Source organism: Typopeltis vanoorti, chromosome 2 (assembly GCF_054136105.1).
Source record: "Typopeltis vanoorti isolate ZY-2024b chromosome 2, IOZ_Tvanoo_1.0, whole genome shotgun sequence".
In the NCBI taxonomy this organism is placed as follows: domain Eukaryota; kingdom Metazoa; phylum Arthropoda; class Arachnida; order Uropygi; family Thelyphonidae; genus Typopeltis; species Typopeltis vanoorti.
In genome coordinates this window covers 98,765,144-98,786,324 of record NC_143550.1, presented here as the reverse complement: position 1 = coordinate 98,786,324, position 21,181 = coordinate 98,765,144, and the positions used below count along the sequence as shown (strand labels likewise).

General features: G+C 35.1%; 1 protein-coding gene across 1 annotated transcript in view; it reads left to right on the top strand.

The window, feature by feature from the left end:
• ATPsyngamma (ATP synthase, gamma subunit) overlaps window positions 1–21,181 on the top strand; it is a 79,965-nt gene that overhangs the window by 45,246 nt on the left and 13,538 nt on the right. Inside the window, exons 5-6 of the mRNA XM_090406986.1 lie at window positions 5,335–5,478; window positions 16,017–16,237. Of these exons, the coding sequence (XP_090263112.1) occupies window positions 5,335–5,478; window positions 16,017–16,237 (365 nt within the window). The remainder of the gene's footprint in view (window positions 1–5,334; window positions 5,479–16,016; window positions 16,238–21,181) is intronic.

The following is a 21,181-nucleotide window of genomic DNA, read 5'->3' as shown; positions in this document are numbered from 1 at the left end:
TGTCTTGAATCTAGATTTTTGTATGACTGTCCATTAATAATTTTTGATGCAACTGATTCTAATTTAGTACTTTCATAGTTTAAAACTGCAGGACTTCCATTTTTAGAATAATAATCAAAAGAATCTCAGAAGCCTCACGTTGATCATGACTTTCTGCATTGAAAAGTCTTGAAAAGCAGGAAATGATTGGCATATCTGGAAATTTTGCTTCTCTGTGTTTAATAACTGTGCCTGTGTATTTATCCTATATTGTAGTCTTAAACATAATAACATTAGAATCTGAATAATCAATGTGAAGGTCTGACCATTCACCTGAAAGATGCTGATGAAGATTTTGAAAATGATTGCCAGGAGTGTGTTTCAATTCCATGATGGATAGTTTTCTGGCTTCTAAGACTGGCTCTATTTCAGTAAGTCAACATCTTGCCTTTGCTATGATCTAGCAAGTTAGATAAATGTGGTAATACATCTGAAAGCATCATTAGTGAAGCTACGAAATTGTATGTTCTGCTATATTTACTTAAACCTTCAGCTGTGATATCATTTTGTTCGGTGGCCTCTCCAATGCAGCTATAACACTCACCACGCATTCTCTTAGAGACTGTATTGCAGAATCATGACAACCATCTAGTGTCACTAGCCATTTTAAGTTTAATCTGAGTATATTTTGGATTTGGGTTAAACCAGCCATCCTGACTGAGCAATTTTGGAAGAAGAAAAACAACTGCCTTAAGATATTATTAAATATGACTAAATAAGGCACTTCAACAGCTGCTTGGGCACTAGCAAGAGCTAGACATTTGACTGAGTACATCTGTTTTATCTTTGAGAGGTTTTGCAACTCCCTTTTGCTTTCCAATCATGACAGCTGTTCCATCAGATCCTAGGCCCACCAGATTACAAGTTTTTAAGTCTAGACTGGCAAGGGTTTCAATTACTTTGTTAGTCATAGTCTCAACTTTGCCATCAATGATATTGCAAGTTGATGCAAAACTAACCCTGATCTCTTTTCTAAGTTGAAAAACATATTTAATGTACGCAATAAACTGTTTTAATACTGAGATGGCTGTAGTTTCATCAAATAAAACACTGAAATAATCTGCAGAATTTATATTTTTCAGTATTTCAAATCTAATTTCTGATCCTAAAATATCAATCAACTCTTGCATTATTCTTTCTGAGATATAATGTGCATTTTTACCAACGTGAATATGTTCTAAGTAGGAACAGCATATAGCCTTGCAATGCTCAAGCAATTTTTAAATAATGTGGTAACTCATTTTTCACTAACCAATACATAGATCTTAAAGCTCCCAGAAAAGCATCTCTCTGCAAGTTATTCAAAATTGAAATTGATTTTTCAATTTGCCCTATTCCAGTTTCTTCTAGTATACGTTTTTCAATTATATCTGAACAAGAATCAGTGTGTAACTTGCTTTGTTCATGGTCAACCAAGCTTTCTTTTTGAAGTCTTATGCATGGCATAGTTATCCAAGTCACTTCCTTGTTTGTGGGTCATCTCTTTCCATATTTCACGCATGTGGAACACATCATTCCATTATCTTTCATCACTAACAAAAGGAATTTTTTTGGCAGAGAACACTTGTTTTGTTGATCTTTCCTCTCCCATTCTGTATAAAGTGATCATACCACCTGAGATTAGCTCTGCTAATGCATTCCTGGATGTGCTGACAATGTCAAGTTCTTTCCTAATATCCTCGTTTTTAATATGATATTGCCATTAATGCATCTGTTCACACCTCTAATCTTTGTCAGGACTCTCATATCTGCGGTCTCTAGTCTTTTGTCAAGTTAAAAGTGGTTTGAACACTGTCTTGTATATGGCTAATTTAGTGTTCCAACTAATTTCTCTCTTATTCCATATGAATTTATTCAATTGACTTCCTACCATACCAGCTTTGTTGATTCTGTTGTCTATCTCCATATTTAATTTACCATCTTCACTAAAAATCGTGCCTAAGTAGCTGAAATGACTTGTTCCACAGTTTCCCTATTCACAACACAGTTGACATTTTCAACAATTCTACCTATTTTCATTGTCTTTGTCTTTTTAATGCTGATCTTCATACCATATCTATTACAACAGTTATTCAATTTAGTCAGGGAATCTTGCAAACTTGTAGCGGATTTATTTAGAAGTATAACATCGTCTGCATATAGCAAAGAGCTGACATTAACATCTCCAATTCTGATATCATGTTTAATACCACTTTCCTTTATAATATGATCTATATAGATAATGAATAACAGAGGGGATAATGTACATCCTTGTCTCACACCAGATTTAACATTAAACCATCTTCCTGTACTTCCTTCAATTCTAACTGCTGACTCACAACTCAAATAAAGACTAAGTATTGCTTGATATAATGCCCCATTGACACCATATAACTATAGCGTATTAAATAGCTTCTCTCTTGGCTGCTTGTCATATGCCTTCCTTTTCCAGATCTACAAAACTTAAATACAGATCTTTGTTATTCCCATGCTTTCTCGACTATTTGTCGTAAAGTGAAGATCTGATCCTGACAGTCTCTATTTGGCCTGAATCCAGCTTGTTCTTCACCAAGATTTTCTTCCACAATTCTTCTCAACTCTTTCTCAAGTATACTTGCATACATCTTGCCAGGAACACTCAGTAGGGAAATACCATTGTAATTCTCACATTCAGTTTTATTTCCCTTTTTATATATGGGTACTATTAAAGCTCTACTCCAATCATCGGGAATTCGTCCCTCTGTCCAGGCTTTCTGAACTATGCAGTGCAGCTACTGTAAGACTTTTATACCACCATACTTCAACATTTCTGGTCGAATATCATCTACTATTACTATTGCCTTTCCACATTTCAAGCCTTTGATGGCTTTTTCTACTTGAAGTATGGATATGTATTCCTGACTGCCTGTTGAGTGTTTTTTTTTTTACCACTGTGCTATCACTGCTTGTTTCACTTAGCAATTTTTCGAAGTAATTACTCCATACTTCAAGGATATCTTTTTTTCCTGTTTTCATGTCACCTTTATCATCTCTAACTCTTTTTACAGCACTCTTTCCTCCATTTCTAAACTTCTTCAACAACCTTCAGAATATCTTACCACCTTTTTGATATTTATTTTCTATGTTCTTGCCAAAGTCCTCCACATGACTTGTTTAGCTAGTTTTATACAGTGTTTCGCTTTCTTACATTTGTCTCTGTATTCTTTAAGAGCAAAAGCTGACTTATTTGCCAGGAACTTTTGATATGCTTTCTTCTTTTCCTTCACTGCCTCTTTAACTTCCTGTGTCCACCATGGAGTTCTGATTTTTCTATCCTTGCAGACTACCACACCACATGCCTCTCTAGTTGAATCAATCAGGGCTTTCTTCAAGGCTTGCCACTGAATCTCCAAGGTTTGATTCCTGTTCTCAAACTCTTTCATTTTTTCTTCAATAATCATGTATTTTAGTCTACAGTTCACATCTGAGAGCTACTGAAATTTTATTTGCTTTAAAACTGTCTTACATGTTATTCTTTTCAATATGAAATTCAATTTTATGCTGCTCAAGACTAAATAGTGATCACTTCCAATTTCAAATCCTCTGTACACTCTGGTGTCCTGAACCAGGGAGAAAACATCACTATCAACAATAACATAGTCAATGAGACTTTTCTTATTCCTTGCTTCTTCTTGCCATGTGAATTAAAATTTATTAGCTATTTAATTAAGTTTCATTTAACTTTCATTAACTAATACAAAAATAATGCACATCAATATATTTGAATTGCAAAATACAGAAATAACCGTAAAAAATTGTATTTTACTAACACACATTAATATTAAATATGTGGGTGAAATGAAAAAAATGAATGTGAGTTTGAAAACAATGATTACTAAGTCACAAGGAATAAAAATACAACTATCACCATAGCTAACTACTACTGTAACAAATTCAGTTTTTTTAAAAAAAAAACTATTGAAAAATTCCTTTAAAATGCTGTGCTAAAATAAATTTGCGGTAGCAAACTGTCCAGTGTAACAGACTATACTTGTGGCCCCTATGAGTTGTCATAGTGTGAGAGGCAACTGTAGTTTTAATTGCTAATGCAAAGGTATCAGTGCTGTACTATAAAAGAAATTTGCTGTAGCAAGTTATCTACTGTAACAGACTATTCTTGTGATTCCTATGAGTTGTCATTAGTGAGTCACCTGTATTTTTAATTGCTAATGTGAAGGCAGTCATAGCCATTTTGTTATCATTAATCACATTTTGATTTGATCTGTGGACAGTTGAGCACTTTCAGTGTGTGCACAAACTGGTGTTTCTTTCTTCTGAGAACATCTGCTGAAGTTATATATTTTTTTAAAAAAACAGTGCATGTTATTAAGACAAATCACTGACAAATCTACATATCTACTTGACTAAGTATAAGACTAATTGTAAGCATGTTCTGTCACTTTTAATCCTAGAAGTAGTTCATAGAAATTCACAGCTTACATTTGACTGAATTTTGTGCAAATTAGAAATTAGTTGACATTGCATTAAAAATATCTGTATATGAAGCAAAACTGATTTGTGTCTTCAATATACAACTACTTTCCTCTTGTGCCTGCATAAAATCTGTTCATCAAATGTATTCTACATGCTCACCAGAAACATTTCAGTAGTTCATTTATACTTGCTTCAGTATGGTGAATTAGAGAGTATTAGAAATTTATTCTTATTTATGAGATTTTAGATGTGATATGAAATTTATGAAGAAATTAGAACTATCCATAAAAATGAAGGTAGAAAATTTCAGACTAACATGATAATTAAATTTTGCAGGCAAAAGTTATGCAGCAGTAAAGAAAGAAAATAGTTTTATATGATTAAAAAAATGATCATTGGTTATCTGAAAAGAGAACCTAGGGATGTGTTCTTATGAAGTGTTTGATCACCCAACTGGCTATGATGTATATTTGCAGTTATTGCAATATCATTGATATTTCATTGAACATGGATTCAAACTGTAACATTGTTGATGTTACGTTTGCATAGGTGTTTGAGTAGTTCATGGATGCTGAATATCATCTGTTTTAAATACACACTCACTGATAAAAACTTGCATTAAAAAAAGTGAATTCCAATAACTTATAAAGATGTGCTTAGTTATAAGAAAGAACTAATGACATCAGCATTTTATTTGGAAAGCACTTGGTTGTGTATCTGAAGATGTACAAAAGACTTACGTTATAGCATGCTTGACTATAATTTTGTTAATGCAAAAAATGTTGACACCCTTTTTTTTTTTCATGGATTATAACCTTTACTTCTTTTCCATGTGGTTTATAGACTATATGGATCCAACATTATGATGGTGTTCTCAGATTTTGGTAAGAAACCTCCAATTTATGAAGATGCTACCAAAGTTGCTGAAGCTATTCTTAATTGTGGATTTGATTTTGAAAAAGGCCATATAATTTTTAACAGATTTAAGTAAGTTTTCACTATTACTTTCTTTTTAGTGTTAGATTATTTAGTTAAGCATTTGAAAAGTGGTGAACCAACATTATGGTGATAATCTCTGATTTTGGTTAATGAAAATACCATTATACTTTTTGAAGCCATTTTTGATAGCAAGTTTAATTTTGAGATGGCCATACAATCTTGAACAGGTCTGAATAAGTCTGCTAATAGTTTTCACTATCAATCTAATAGACAAGCTTAGGCATTGAACATTCTTCTTAACTTATTTTAAAATGGTATTATAACATCAAATGAACTAAATTATATAAAAAAAAAAAAGAGTTTATTAACCTGCTTATATTTTGCTGTATTTCAAAACACCATCTTCAGAGCACATTACATTTTACAGTTAACACATGACAGTGAGTAAGTGAAATAATTCAAATTTTAATGGACAAAAGATTTAACATCCCAATTTGGTGCTTTCCATTGTTATTGTTGTAAAAAAAAAGTATTACAGCTATCTAGGAGTTGATCTTAAGATAACAGTTTTCCAAATTTTTAGTGAATTAATGCAACCATACTTGTTTTGTTAGGAGAATGTTCCATAGCCATGACTGACTGACTCTAAAAATAATCTTTCTGACCTGTAATGACTTCCATGTAACACATGGAAGTCATTACAGGTCAGAATTAGATGGAATACACAGAATTAGATGGAAACATACCAGTATGCTATATAGAAGTCATTATAGATCAGCAGTGGCTGTGAAGTATTCTTCTAACCTGAACACTATACAGGGTGTCCCAAAATTCACACAAGAAGTAATTTTGATAGAAAACACAGGTTTTTAATTAAAAATTATAATTTCTTATTGATTCATAAAGTATACAGTATAGGGTTATGCATGGAATAGCATATCGGGTAAATGGCCTCCACGCACTCTTTTGTCGAAATTTTCCATGACCATTTTGCATAAATGTGGCTGAATTTCGTTGATACAGCGCTCAATTTCCTCCTTCAAGGCGTGGGTAGTTGTGGGCTTGTTGGCATAAACCTTAGACTTCAAAAAACCCCAAAGAAAGAAGTCCAACGCCGTTATGTCACATGATCTGGGTGGCCAATTCTGATCACCAAAACGGGAAATTACATGACCAGGAAATGACTCATGCAGTAATTGAATTGTTTCTCGGGCTGTATCGCATGTGGCACCATCTTGTTGAAATCACATGTCGTCCACATCCATATCTTTCAATTTAGGCACAAAAAACTGGATTATCATGTCGCGATAGCGAGCACCATTAACTGTTATTGCCTTACCAGCTGCATTTTCGAAGAAGAATGGACCGATGATGCCTCCAGCCCAAAATCCACACCAAACAGTGACACATTGTGGATGCATTTGTTTCTCAACAATCACTTGTGGATTTTCTGAACCCTAAATGCGACAATTTTGTCGATTAACAAAGTCATCAAGATGAAAATGAGTGCCTCATCGCTAAAGATGATTTTGTTCGAAAAATAATCATCCACTTGTTGTTGTTGTTCCATAATCCATTCAACGAACTCTCTTCGCTGTGTGTGGTCATTTTTAATAACCCTGAACTGTTAGCTGTCATGCTGTCTTTTTTTTTCTCATTGGCAACACTTTACTGCACAAATGGCGCTAAATTTAAATCTTGTGTGAATTTTGGGACACCCTGTATATATATATATTAATAAAGAGATTTAATGACTAAAACCAAAAACAATTGTAAAGCTTTAATGATATAAAACACTACATCATGTGTTCAGTTCCTGAATGCACGCACGCACGCACGCACGTGCGCATGCACACACAGAGAGAGAGAGAGAGCTTCCCTAGCTCAGTCGACGATATAGACGAAGCCTGTTGGTCAGAAAGTCCTAATTTCGATTCTCGTCAGTGACGTGAGGAACCTTTATCTTGTCTCTTTCAATGAAAGGTGAGCTAGCCGGTCTCATACTGAGGTGGTTTTTTTTTGCTTGGAAACTCAGGTTTTTCGTCCTCCAGAACAGGCAAACAGGGCCCATCGACACACACAATGATGCATACTTGCCACTAGGGGATGCAGCAGAAGAGTAACGACACCAGCTGCATTAATTTGTTGTAAGCCCTTCATCCTGGGGGACTCAACCAGTCATAAGGGAACGGATATATATGCCTTGCACACACATGCGAGCAGAATCTGGAAAGTTCTGATAAACACCTGGAACAAAAATGATATTATAGCAGCTCTACTGATATAGCCACGAGAAAGAAAATGATAGTAGCATAGATATGAAAGTAACTTATGTACTTATATCTTCGTATGACCTTTCTTGTGGCTATATCATTTGCTTTAATATTTTTGTTCTACACTCTCTACCAATAATTTTCCGGACAGTTTGAAAATTTACAGTTCATATCAGCAGGGCAAGTTTAATATCAAATATATTCAACTTTGGCTCTGATCATCTCCTGAACCCTTTGAGGGCGACGTTCCGCTAATGTGTGACAGACATCAAATGGAATGTTTGTCCATTCCCCATCAGAGTAGCACTGAGTTCCAGAGCAACATGTCTGCAACAGGTCGAGGATGTGTTGTTCTGGACCTCAATCTCCACCCCAATTCATTTCACAGGTGTGCGATGGGGTTGAGATCAGGACTCTGCACAGTGCAGGCAGTCGTTTGATATTCACTGTTGTAACACACTGTTGTAACAAGCGTTCGCCAGGCTGATTACCCAACCAGACTCTGCCATGAGACTGAAGGAGGTGAACCTTGATTCATTGCTCAAGAGCATTGTTTTCTACTGGTCAGTTGTCCACTTCACACGCTCTTTGCACCAGGCCAGATGAGTCGTCTTCATCGTTGTTGTGATGTTCCGTTTGTGTGCCACTGCTCTTCTTTGGAAACCCCATAAATGGAATTAATTTCGTATGTATAGTATTACTGCTAACTATGATGTTACTGGCACTCTAACTCATCATGGATCGTCTATGCCGGTTGTAGCTAAATTTAAATCTTGCGTGAATTTTGGGACACCCTGTAGTTCCATTAATTTGCCAAAAATTTTGGAGACTGTTATCTTAAGATAGCATGTTTACTGTTTTTTCATCCTTTCCATTTTTGTAACATTCTGATTGCAAAGGTGTGATATTTTGAAGATATTGCCTACAGCTGTTAATTCTTATACCTCCTGCTAAAATAAACATTTTTATTGTGGGATATATCTCCACTGCTGTTTTTTTATTTACATTGCTGTTACTGTCACAGGGAAGTTCTCTATGTTTTTTGTGATCTGTGAAAGCATTGCAGATTTCAGAAAAAGTTTAATGGATATAAACATTGCATTTTTTATAACTGGAATTTTATGTATTTGAAAAATCTTACAATTATTACGCCTTAAACTCTGAAATGACTTATTTGTTAAGGTCAGATACTGCGTGTGTGTTCAGTGTAATAATGAGCATATGCCATGATGTTGGTGACTTATACTAGGTCCTGATATCTTCAAACTGCTTTGAAATGCACAAGTACTGGGGTTTTGAAAATAGAGATCATCAGTAGTGTTGAGTAGGATGAAAATTAGTAATACTGATAAGAAAAAACAAAACAAAATAAAAATTGTAAGAATAATCGAGAGAATGAGAGTAAACAAATAATTATTTACGGCAATTCTATGATAAGGGGAGCTCTTCGTCAAAATGCTACAAAATCTTGTTTTCCTAGTGTGAAAATTGATAATATTAGTAATGCTGTCAGAATGCAGAAAGGGAAGGTGAAAGAATTAATTGTTTTGACTGGAACCAATGACCTGAAAGGTGAGAAATATTGTATGAGGGAGAATGACAAGGAGGATTTGGAAGAAGTGAAAAAGAAGTGCGACAGGGTGAAGTTTGAGTCTGCTGCTATTCTATGATAGAGGCGAACTAAGAAGGAGAGGGATGATAGCTAATGAATCAATATGCTGGTTGTGAAGAAAGAATGATGTGGAATTTTTGGACTTATGGCCCAAGTTTGATGGATGTAAAGATTTGTATAATGATGATGGAGTGTAGTTAAACGGATTCAGAGTTAGATGTCTGGAGAATGCTTTATTCACTGAGAATGTGAAAGTGCAAAGTCAGAAAAATTAAAGAAATTAGGACAGATCAGACGAGCATGTATGTGAAGGCACCTATGAAATGAATGAACAAAAAAAATGCAGACTGTAGTCTCTCAGGCAACAATATCAAATGGTATAATCAATTCAGGATGTAAAGGGTGCTTAGGGGCTTAAGGGATGCTACAGTTTCTATATACTAATTTTTGAGAAATAAGAGGGAAGAGGTTTTGGTATTGGTTAGTGAAACCATGCCAAAAATTATAGGCATCAGTGAGACTTGCCTAACAGCATATGACATAGTTGACATGTGATGGATTTAGTATTTTCAGGGAGGATAAGAATAGACAGGACAGAGGGGGGGGGCTACTGCTGATGATAGGTGATAGCAAATGAATTGCAGTCACCAAGATAAGGAGTCAAAGTATAAAAGTGTGTGTATAAAGTAAAAAAAGGTCAGGAAGATAAATCGGATATGAGTGAGATGGATGATAGTATCATTAAGAATGAGCTGCAAAAAAAGAAAATTTTGTGGAGGGTGTATAAGGAAGGAGAAAGGTGACCAGCTAACTTATGAAGAGTACAAAGATCAGTGAAGAAAATTGACCAGCATGTTAAAGAAGGTAAAATCATATTATGAGAAGAAATTAGCGAAGAGGAGAAGGGAAATCAAATCCTTAAAAGACTTTTCATTATGTGGCAAATAGGAAGAAGAAGAATGACTGTGGAAGGATAAATTTAATGAATGCAGATGGTAATATGTGAGGTAACAGAGGCAAATGAAATTGTTGAGCTACTGAGTGACCATTTTGCAAGGGTATTTCATCCAAGTGAAGATAGTTATGGCAGAGAGATGATGGGACTGATGTGAGAACATAGGTTGATGAATTAGAGGTATTTAGGATGTTGCAGAATCTGAATGCAAATACAGCTGTGGGATTCGATGGGACATCTGCTCACATTTTAAGAGAATGTGCAGGGGAACTGCTGATACCTTTCAGTAGGCTGTTTAACTTAAGTCTGAGCTCTAGCACGGTCTCAAGAGACTGGAAGGAAGGCAAAATAATTCCTTTGCATAAAGGAGGATCTCAGTCAGTATTTCAGGAATGTTGGTAAAAGTACTGTAAAAGTTGGCCAAAAAGAGAATTCAGTAATGGGTGGATAAGAATATAGTACTCTGAGGGGCAGCATGGCTTTGTGAAGGGTAGGTAATGCCTTTGTAATCTAACTTTTTATAATAGGTTACTAGTTTATTTGGATAAAGGAAATGGATACATGATACTGCTAGATTTTGCAAGGGCATTTGAAAGGATACCACATAGAACTCTATTATGCAAACCAACAAATGGGGATAGATAGTATATGGAGGAGCAGAATCCAGGAGAAGGCAGGTGACCAGTGGTGTGCCACAGGGCTTTGTGCTTGGACTCACTGCTGTTTAATTTGTACATAAATGATATAAGAAATAATTTGCTAATGATTTATAGTTGGGTAGTGTACTAGTTAATCTAGGTGATGTAGAGAGCTTGCAGGATGATTTGAATCAGCTGACAGTATGAACAAAACATAATTGATGTCGATTTAATGTGGAAAAGTGTCAAGTGATGCATTTTGGGATATAAAGATTACAAGCTGTGTACCACATCGAGGGAACTATACTCCACGAAATTGATGTATGTGGGGATTTGGGGGTAGCAGAAGATAGAGTTGAAGTTTAGAGGGCACATTGCTAAAGTAGCCAGGGTAGCTCATGGGATTAATTGGCTATTGAAGAAAACACCAAAAGTAGAGATAAATAAGTTATTTCTCTTTATAAGGCCTTGATATATCCACATCTGGATTACTTTGCTCAGGTCTGGTCTCCTGGGTTTCTTGGGGATGAGGAAGTCGTGGATAGGATTCAGAGGCAAGCAACCAAATGGTGAGTGGTCTGTATAAGTTAATTGATAGGTGAAAAAGGAGAGATATGAGAGAAACATTTAAATTACTTAAAGGATTTTATATGATTGATGTAGGGGAAATGTTTCAACACTTGGCTAGAGGGAGCAGAACAAGAGGTCATCCCAGGAAGTTAGGTAAGAATGTGGTTAGCAAGGATGTGAGGACTAGTTTTTTTTGCTTGGAGAGTGTTGAATGAATAGAATGGGTTTGCCTGAGTCATTTGTTAATGGTTTCAAGGAGAGGTACAATAGGTATTGTATTGTATTAATATATTGGGTCTTCCATGATAAGTCTTAGGACTGCACAGAGATGTCCGTGCAATAGCAGTAATAATAACGATTAATACTTTTTAGAAATACTCCTGTTGAAACAGATAATGACAAAATGGATTTGTTTTAAATATATAGATGTTATTCTGTATTGATTTCCATATAATGTAATTTTTAACCTTATTATAATATTTACTACAAAAAAAAGTATATTGAGAAAATTGTAAAGTAAATTATCTTTTTAAAGTGCTATGTTATCTTTTCTAGTAAAGCAATCATCCTCATTATGTATTAATGTTTATTATTATATATAGGCTTATTGCGAGAGGGGTCCATAAACTGTATTATACAATTAATGAGAAATTGTAATATGCTACTGGATTGGGTAGTTTGGAACTGGTAGTGATATGAGTTAATATTCATATTCAAGATTCATAAGTATAGGCAGGTTTAGGCTAGATCTTGCATAGGTTTGAAGCTTTGCGAAAAATGTAAATTATAGTAATGATAATTATTGGAATTTTGTTAATATTTTCTTTACAAACAAGTATTTTAATACACCGTTATCCAGTGTTGAGTGAGTGAATAGTACTTTACTTTCCAGTCTGTTGGTGTTTCTTATCCACTGTAGTGTGGATATTTGTGAAAATTGCTTGGAAAAAAGTTATTTTTTGTCTCTCATGTTAGGGTTCCTAAATTATCTCATCCCTTATCCTACCCATTGCACTAATGTGTTATGGATTTCCAGTCATGTTTGGCTGAGATTATCATGTGAGAGAAGTATGCTGTGTGTGTGCACATTTGTTAGCCAATATCATCTGCCACTTTTTTACTCTTTAGAAATATCATCATCATCAAATTCCTGCCATGTACCCACAAGGGGTGTACAAGATATGATAGTACTACATGAAAAAAATTACATCATTACTAACTTCCTATCTACAATTTTCCTCCAAATCAGTCTGTTACTTGTCAAAACTCCAACATTATCAGATCTTATATTTCTATCGTCTAAGGCACTTTGTACCGTATCAATCCACCTATATCTTGGTCTTCCTCTGGGTCGTTTTGCTGCCAACCTGGCAGAGGACACTTGTTTTGCTAATCTCTCTTCCCCAATTCTATTTAAGTGACCATACCACCTGAGATTAGCTCTGCTAACGCATTCCTGGATGCTGACATTGTCAAGTTCTTTCCAAATATCCTCGTTTTTAATATGATATTGCCATTGATGCCATCTGTTCATGCCTATAATCTTTCTCAGGACCCTCATATCTGCAGTCTCTAGTCTTTGGTCAAGTGTTTTACTTCCGATTCTGTTCTCAGATCCATAAGTTAAAACTGGTTTGAACCTGTCTTGTATATAATTTAGTGTTCCGACTAATTTCTCTCTTATTCCATATGAATTTATTCAATTGACTTCCCACCATACCAGCTTTGTTGATTCTGTTGTGTATTTCTATATTTAATTTACCATCATCATCACTAAAAATCGTGCCTAAGTAGCTGAAATATTTTACTTGTTCCACAGGTTCTCCATTCACAACACATTTGACATTTTCAATAATTCTGCCTATTTTCATTGTCTTTGTCTTTTTATTGCTGACCTTCATACCATATCTATTACAACAGTTATTCAATTTAGTCAGAGAATCTTGCAGACTTGTAGTGGATTTATTTAGAAGTATAACATCATCCACATAAAGCAAAGAGCTGACATTAACATCTCCAATTCTGATATCATGTTTAATACCATTTTCCTTCATAATGTGATCCATATAGATAATGAATAACAGAGGGGATAATGTACATCCTTGTCTCACACCAGATTTAACATTAAACCATCTTCCTGTACTTCCTTCAATTCTAACTGCTGACTTACAACTCAAATAAAGACTAAGTATTGCTTGATATAATGCCCCATTGACACCATATAACTGTAGCATATTGAATAGCTTCTCTCTTGGCACCTTGTCATATGCCTTTTCCAAATTAACAAAACTTAAATACAGATCTTTGTTATATTCCCATGCTTTCTCGACTATTTGTCGTAAAGTGAAGATCTGATCCTGACAGCCTCTATTTGGCCTGAATCCAGCTTGTTCTTCACCCAGCTTTTCTTCCATAATTCTTCTCAACCGTTTCTCAAGTATACTTGCATAGATCTTGCCAAGAACACTCAGTAGGGAAATACCTCTGTAATTCTCACATTCAGTTTTATTTCCCTTTTTATATACGGGTACTATGAGAGCTCTACTCCAATCATCGGGAATTCGTCCCTCTGTCCAGGTTTTCTGAACTATGCAGTGCAGCCACTGTAAGACTTTTATACCACCATACTTCAGCATTTCTGGTCGAATATCATCTACTCCTGCTGCCTTTCCACATTTAAAGCCTTTGATGACTTTTTATACTTCAAGTATGGATATATATTCCTGACTGCATGCCTGGTCAGTGTTTCATTTAGCAGTTTTTCAAAGTAATTACTCCATACTTCACGGATATCTTTTTCTCCTGTTTTCATGTCACCTTTATCATCTCTAACTCCTTTTACAGCACTCTTTTCTCCATTCCTAAGCTTCTTCAACAACCTCCAGAATATTTTGCCACCTTCTTGATATTTATTTTCTATATTCTTGCCAAAGTTCTCCCATGACTATTGTTTAGGCTAGTTTTACACACTGTTTAGCATTCTTGCATTTGTCTCTGTATTCTCTAAGAGCACAAGCTACTTATTTGCCAGGAACTTTTGATATGCTTTCTTCTTTTCCTTCACTGCCTCTTCAACTTCTTGTGTCCACCATGGAGTTCTTTTTCTATCCTTGCATACAACTTCACCACATGCCTCTCTAGCTGAATCAATCAGGGCTTTCTTCAAGGCTTGCCACTGAATCTCCAAGGTTAGATTCCTGTTCTCAAACTCTTTCATTTTTTCTTCAATAATCTTTGTGTATTTTAGTCTACAGTTCACATCTGAGAGCTGCTCAACTTTTATTCGCTTTAAAACTTTCTTACATGTTATTCTTTTCAATATGAAATTCAATTTATCCTGCTCAAAACTAAATAGTGATCACTTCCAATTTCAAATTCTCTGTATGCACCAGGGAGAAAACATCACTATCAACAATAACATAGTCGATGAGACTTTTCTTATTCCTTGCCTCTTCTCTCCATGTGAATTTGTGCACATTTTTATGTCGGAACATGGTGTTAGTAATAACCAGTCCATGTCCTGAGCAGAAATCCAACAGATATTTGCCATTATTATTAACTTTGCTCTTTTCTCCAAATTTCCCCAAAATATTTTTGTATGTCTCACAATCATTTCCTACTCTGCTATTTAGATCCCCAACAAGGACCAACTTTTCCTTTTTCATTGTGTCAGTTGCTTTTTCTAAAGCCTCAAAAAATTCCTCCACTTCTACCTTAGTAGAACCTTCTGTGGGACCATAGTCACAAATAAGTCTCATTGTCCAGTTCCCCATTCTCATATTTGCCCACATTACTCCACTTGAGACTGACTGCCATTCAAGAAGATTAGCCTCGTGTTTTGTGTTGAATACTATTGCTACTCCTTCTTTTCCTTGATTGTCATTGCCTGAATATAACATTTTGTATTTATTGCTCAGAAAGATCTCAACAGTTTTAGTCTTTTTTGTTTCAGTCACCCCTATAATGTCGATCTGGAACTTATCTAATTCCTCAGATAGCTCCATTTCTTTGCCATTCAAGCTTCTTACGTTGATAGTACCAATCTTTAACTCTGGTGATGTTGAGTTGGGGTTTGTTTTCAGATTTGTTCCAGTAGCTGACTTTTCGCTGTTCGCCCTGGTTCCCTGGCGAAAACAACAGGGGCCTTGTTTAACCAGGTGACGCCCCAGCCGGCATGAAATTTTGTCATGTTGTGCCATCATTTTTTATTTTGGTTTAACCAATAAGAATACAATTTGGTCGGCTAAATCCCAAATTGCCAGCCTATCCTCGTTCGTCCAGTATCCAAGGAGATTCCCACCAGGGTGCACCACGAGAAGGTGAGGATTGGATATTAGGTCAGAAGTCCTGGTCGGTTTTCTGCATTTCTTTAAAGGCTATGTGGAGTTTTCCTCTCAGTTATACAGACCCTGAAGCACCCCACTCTTTAGAAATATTATTAATTAAATATTAAGGTATAAATCCAAAAAAAAAAAAAAAAGTTTAATAATTTAATTTTTTTTTTTTAATGTTACGTAATGTTTGACCTTGTCTTTCAGATCTGTTGTCTCCTATGAAACAACTGAAATACCAGTATTTAGTCTAGATGCAATAAATAATGCCGAAAAATTGACAATATATGACAGTTTGGATGCTGATGTTTTACGTTCTTACCAAGAATATTCTTTAGCAAGTTTGATCTTTTATGCCATGAAAGAAAATTCATGTAGTGAACAGAGCTCTCGAATGACTGCCATGGATGCTGCTACCAAAAATGCTGGTAAGGATGATGTTATTTAATCCTATATCTGAATAACATTCAGTGATATCTGACTTAAATAATATTTCTAAAAATTTTAACAAAATTCCATCAATCAAGGGAAAAAAAACAACAACCAGTGGACTTACTTACTTGGCCTGTCATATGAAATTTTAAAATTACTACTTAATCAATATGGATAACAGTGACTTTTTTGTTTCATTGTCAGATACTTAAACGATTTTTAAATAAGCAAATTGTAGTAATTTTCATAACTTTATTTTTTTTAAATAACGAAACCTGTGGGGAGATCATAACTAAAAAAACATGTATTAACCACAGTGAAAATTATTTAATTGTAAATATTTCATCCTAAGTATCTTAGGACATCATTAGTACAGTAGTTTAAACAATAATAGGAATAACATACAGTTATGGCGCATGATTACAATAGAATCTCATTAAACAGGCGTAACATGTTGCAGAAGTAAAAAAAAAAAAAACTAATAATAATTATTAATTTTGTATGACAATTTCCCATACTTTAGGAATAGTAAGAACGTCATTGCGGTTTAAATTTGGTCTGTGTAGTAGAGCTTCAGAACTTTCTTTATATAAACGTTCATGCTTGTATAAAGATCTATGTAAAAGTTTCAACTTTTCCACGGAATTGGATTTTCAATTCCATGTTGAGAGAGGCCAATTTTCTGTGGTTTAAAAAGACGAATGCGGTCTTGATGTTCCGAGATGCGTTTCTGAACAGACCTACCTGTCTCTCCAAAGTAAGACAATTGGCATGAGCATGGAATCTCATAAATGCCAGGCAACATCAAAGTTGAGAGTTTGACCTTAGAAGAAGGTAACAGGTTGTAAATTTGGTTGATAGGTTTGTAAGTAGTGGCAAAATTGTATTTCTTCATAATTTTAGAAAGACGTTCGGAGATGCCTTTGACGTAATGTATGGGAATCCTATGGACTTCTTGTCTGGTTTGATGTGTGGGGAAAGTGGCTGATGATTTTTTGAGTTATTTTAGGATGGCTGTATTTTTGATTACTTTTAATTCCTGGATAACAGTGTTATCCAGGAATTAAAGATAACAGTGTTATCCAATCTAAAAACTGGTTTAGAGATTCTTCAGAGGAGCAGAATTTGTGTGCTCTGGAAACTAGTGATTTAATAATGCCAGATTTCTGAGCTGGATGATGAGTGGAAGAATTGCGAATGTAGCGACCTGAAAAAGTAGGCTTGCGAAAGACAGAAGTGGCGATGGAACCATCTTCTTTCCTTTGAATGTGTAAATCCAACAAGGAGATACCCTGTGGAGATTCTTTTTCTAACGTAAAGTTGATGCAATGATGAAGATTAATTTTATCTAGAAACAGTTGTAATTCATGTTCGGGATGATCCCAGTCTGCAAATACGTCGTCGACATATCTTAACCAAATTTTGGTTTGGGTTCAAAAATGAATATTTTTTCCTCAAGGTGTTCTAGAAACAAGTTTGCTAGGTTTGGTGATAAAGGAGATCCCATTGCTGTTCCTTCTTCTTGCTTGTAAATTTGACCTTTCCAGGTGAAGTAACCTGATGCAATAACAAACTTGAACAATTTAACTGTATCAGACGGAAATTTTTGAGTTAGTAATTCTATTGTTTCTTTATGGGGAATGTTTAAAGGAAATACCACTGTGGTTCTTGATACCAATTCATATGACTGAAAAATGAATTTGCTTCTTTGAGATCGTAAGACTTATGCCAAATTGGATTATGATCCTACAAAATGTCAACTCAGAAAATTAAATACGCTACTTAATGCAACTTCCTCCTTAGATGAAGAAACAATCAAAAAACTTAAGACATACCATGCCAGACCTCCTAGAATTTATGGCTTACCTAAGCTACACAAAACTAATGTTCCACTCAGACCCGTCGTAGACTGTATCAGCATTCCAACTTACAAGTTATCAAGATTCTTATCTAATCTTCTCCATCCTCACATAGCCCACTCAGTCTCTTCAATCAAAAATTCTACAGAGTTTCACACAAAAATGAAAGACATTCACCTGTCAAAAACTGACTTGTTAATCAGCTTCGACAGTGTCTTCCTCTTCACGAACATTCCCCAAAATGAAACAATAGAATTACTAACTCAAAAATTTCCATCTGATATAGTTGAATTGTTCAAGTTTGTTATTGCATCAGGTTACTTCACCTGGAAAGGTCAAATTTACAAGCAAGAAGAAGGAACAGCAACGGGATCTCCTTTATCACCAAACTTAGCAAACTTGTTTCTAGAACACCTTGAGGAAAAAATATTCACTTTTGAACCCAAACCAAAATTTGGTTAAGATATGTCGACGACGTATTTACAGTCTGGGATCATCCCGAACATGAATTACAACTGTTTCTAGATAAAATTAACCTTCATCATCGCATCAACTTTACGTTAGAAAAAGAATCTCCACAGGATATCTCCTTTTTGGATTTACACATTGAAAGGAAAGAAGATGGTTCCATCGCCACTTCCGTCTTTCGCAAGCCTACTTTTTCAGGTCGCTACATTCTTCCACTCATCATCCATCTCAGAAATCTGGCATTATGAAATCACTAGTTTCCAGAGCACACAAATTCTGCTCCTCTGAAGAATCTCTAAACCAAGAATTAGAAGTAATCAAAAATACAGCCATCCTAAATGGATATAATCCTAAAACAACTCAAAAAATCATCAGTCACTTTCCCCACACATCAAACCAGACAAGAAGAAGTCCATAGGATTCCCATATCTTACGTCAAAGGCATCTCCGAATGTCTTTCTAAAATTATGAAGAAATACAATTTTGCCACTACTTACAAACCTATCTACCAAATTTATAACCTGTTACCTTCTCCTAAGGACAAATTCTCACCTTTGATGTTGCCTGGCATTTATGAGATTCCATGCTCATGCCAATTGTCTTACTTTGGACAGTTAGGTAGGTCTGTTCAGAAATGCATCTCGGAACATCAAGACCACATTTGTCTTTTTAAACCGCAGAAATCTGCCCTCTCTCAACACTGAATTGAAAATCCAATTCCGTGGAAAAGTTGAAACTTTTACATAGATCTTTATACAAGCATGAACATTTATATAAAGAAAGTTCTGAAGCCCTACTACACAGACCAAATTTAAACCGCAATGACGTTCTTACTATTCCTAAAGTATGGGAAATTGTCATACAAAATTGTGTAAAATAATTATTAGTTTTTTTTTTTTTTTTTTACTTCTGTAACACGTTAGGCACGTTTAATGAGATTCTATTGTAATCATGCGCCCTAGCTGTATGTTATTCCTATTATTGTTTAAACTACTGTACTGATGATGTCCTAATATACTTAGGATGAAATATTTACAATTAAATAATTTTCACTGTGGTTAATACGTGTGTTTCTGTTGTTTCAAGGATACTTGCGACATAAGGCTGAATGATATAATCACGTAATCACAAGAAAGATATTTATTTAACCAAATGTTTCGGTCTGGAAATAGCAGACCATCGTCAGTGGTAATACAAGAAGAGTTTAAAAAATACAAGCTAGAATACTAACAATAGATCGTTAAAATTATAACACGCCGCGTGATGTTAAATCACTAAGTAAGTACTTAGTGATTTAATGTCAGTGGTCTGGAAATAGCAGACCACTGACGATGGTCTGCTATTTCCAGACCGAAATATTTGGTTAAATAAATATCTTTCTTGTGATTACGTGATTATATCATTCAACGTGTGTTTCTTTTAGTTAAATAACTATGATGGACAGTTGTAGTACTACCATAGCATCCTGTATACCACTTGAAGGTACATATCAGGAATTGAAGAATGACAAAAAAAAAAAAAAAAGCTGCATTAAACCTTAAGGATAGTTGTGAATCATTTGATTAAATGATAGAGATTTCTAAATAGTGATGTCTACAGCCCTAAGATCTAAAACAAAGAATACGGAAAGATAAACAGTTGTCTGTAGCTTGGTTAAACTAAACTAGAATAAAATTGCAAAGTTATACGCTGAACCATTGAATTAGGGATAGTGACTTAGTAATGTGTTGACCCCTCCCACTCTCTAGCCCTGATAGCAGCCACCACACAATGAGGCAAAGACTCCACAATCTTGCAAAAATGTTTCGCAGGTATGGCAATCCATGCGTCATCCAGAGCTGTCCACAATTTTCTGAAGTTCAGTGGTGATGGAGCATGGACCCAAACACTCTGCTTGATAGTATCCCACCAAAAGTTTTCAATGGGATTTAAATCAGGGCTTCTAAGTGGGCACTTCATTCTTTCAGAGTCAGCAGAATGCTCCTGGAGCAGTATCGTGCCTAGACCATTCAATTCAATTTCATTCAATTTGTTCATTCATTCTGTCATTTAAAATAACTCTTGATTTGTTTACCTATGGCTGGAGTGGAAGACATTGCAATAGATACAAATTACCAGATCCAATGGGGGAACCTCTCTCCTATACAGAAACAGATTCGAATCAGATAGACTACATTACCAAAATCTGGGAGAATATTTTGAGACCTTCAGCAAGTGTTCATTACTGCACCCATAGAGGGTGCCAGTTAAAACTGTAGGAACCTGCCTTTTACAGTCAGTCTGTTTGCCTTCCTACTAGTGTGCCTGTGCTCGAAATATTGGCTTAGTAATCTAATTAGTTGAATAAATTTAGTTAATTATTAGCTTTAGATGTCTGTTTTTTCCACTAAACATTAACATAAATCTTTTCATCAGGTATTCTTCTGGCTAAGCTAGGTGTATTCCTGGTGTTCTAGGTGTGCAGTGCACTCACGAAATAGCAGTATCATCATTATTGTATTTTTGCATTTATTCCTGTTAAAGACCCCTCTAATTGTTTCCTGGCTTCATGTGATTCCTAAAATTAAACACAATATACTAATACTTATTGAAGAGGACACTTTTCAATGTAAA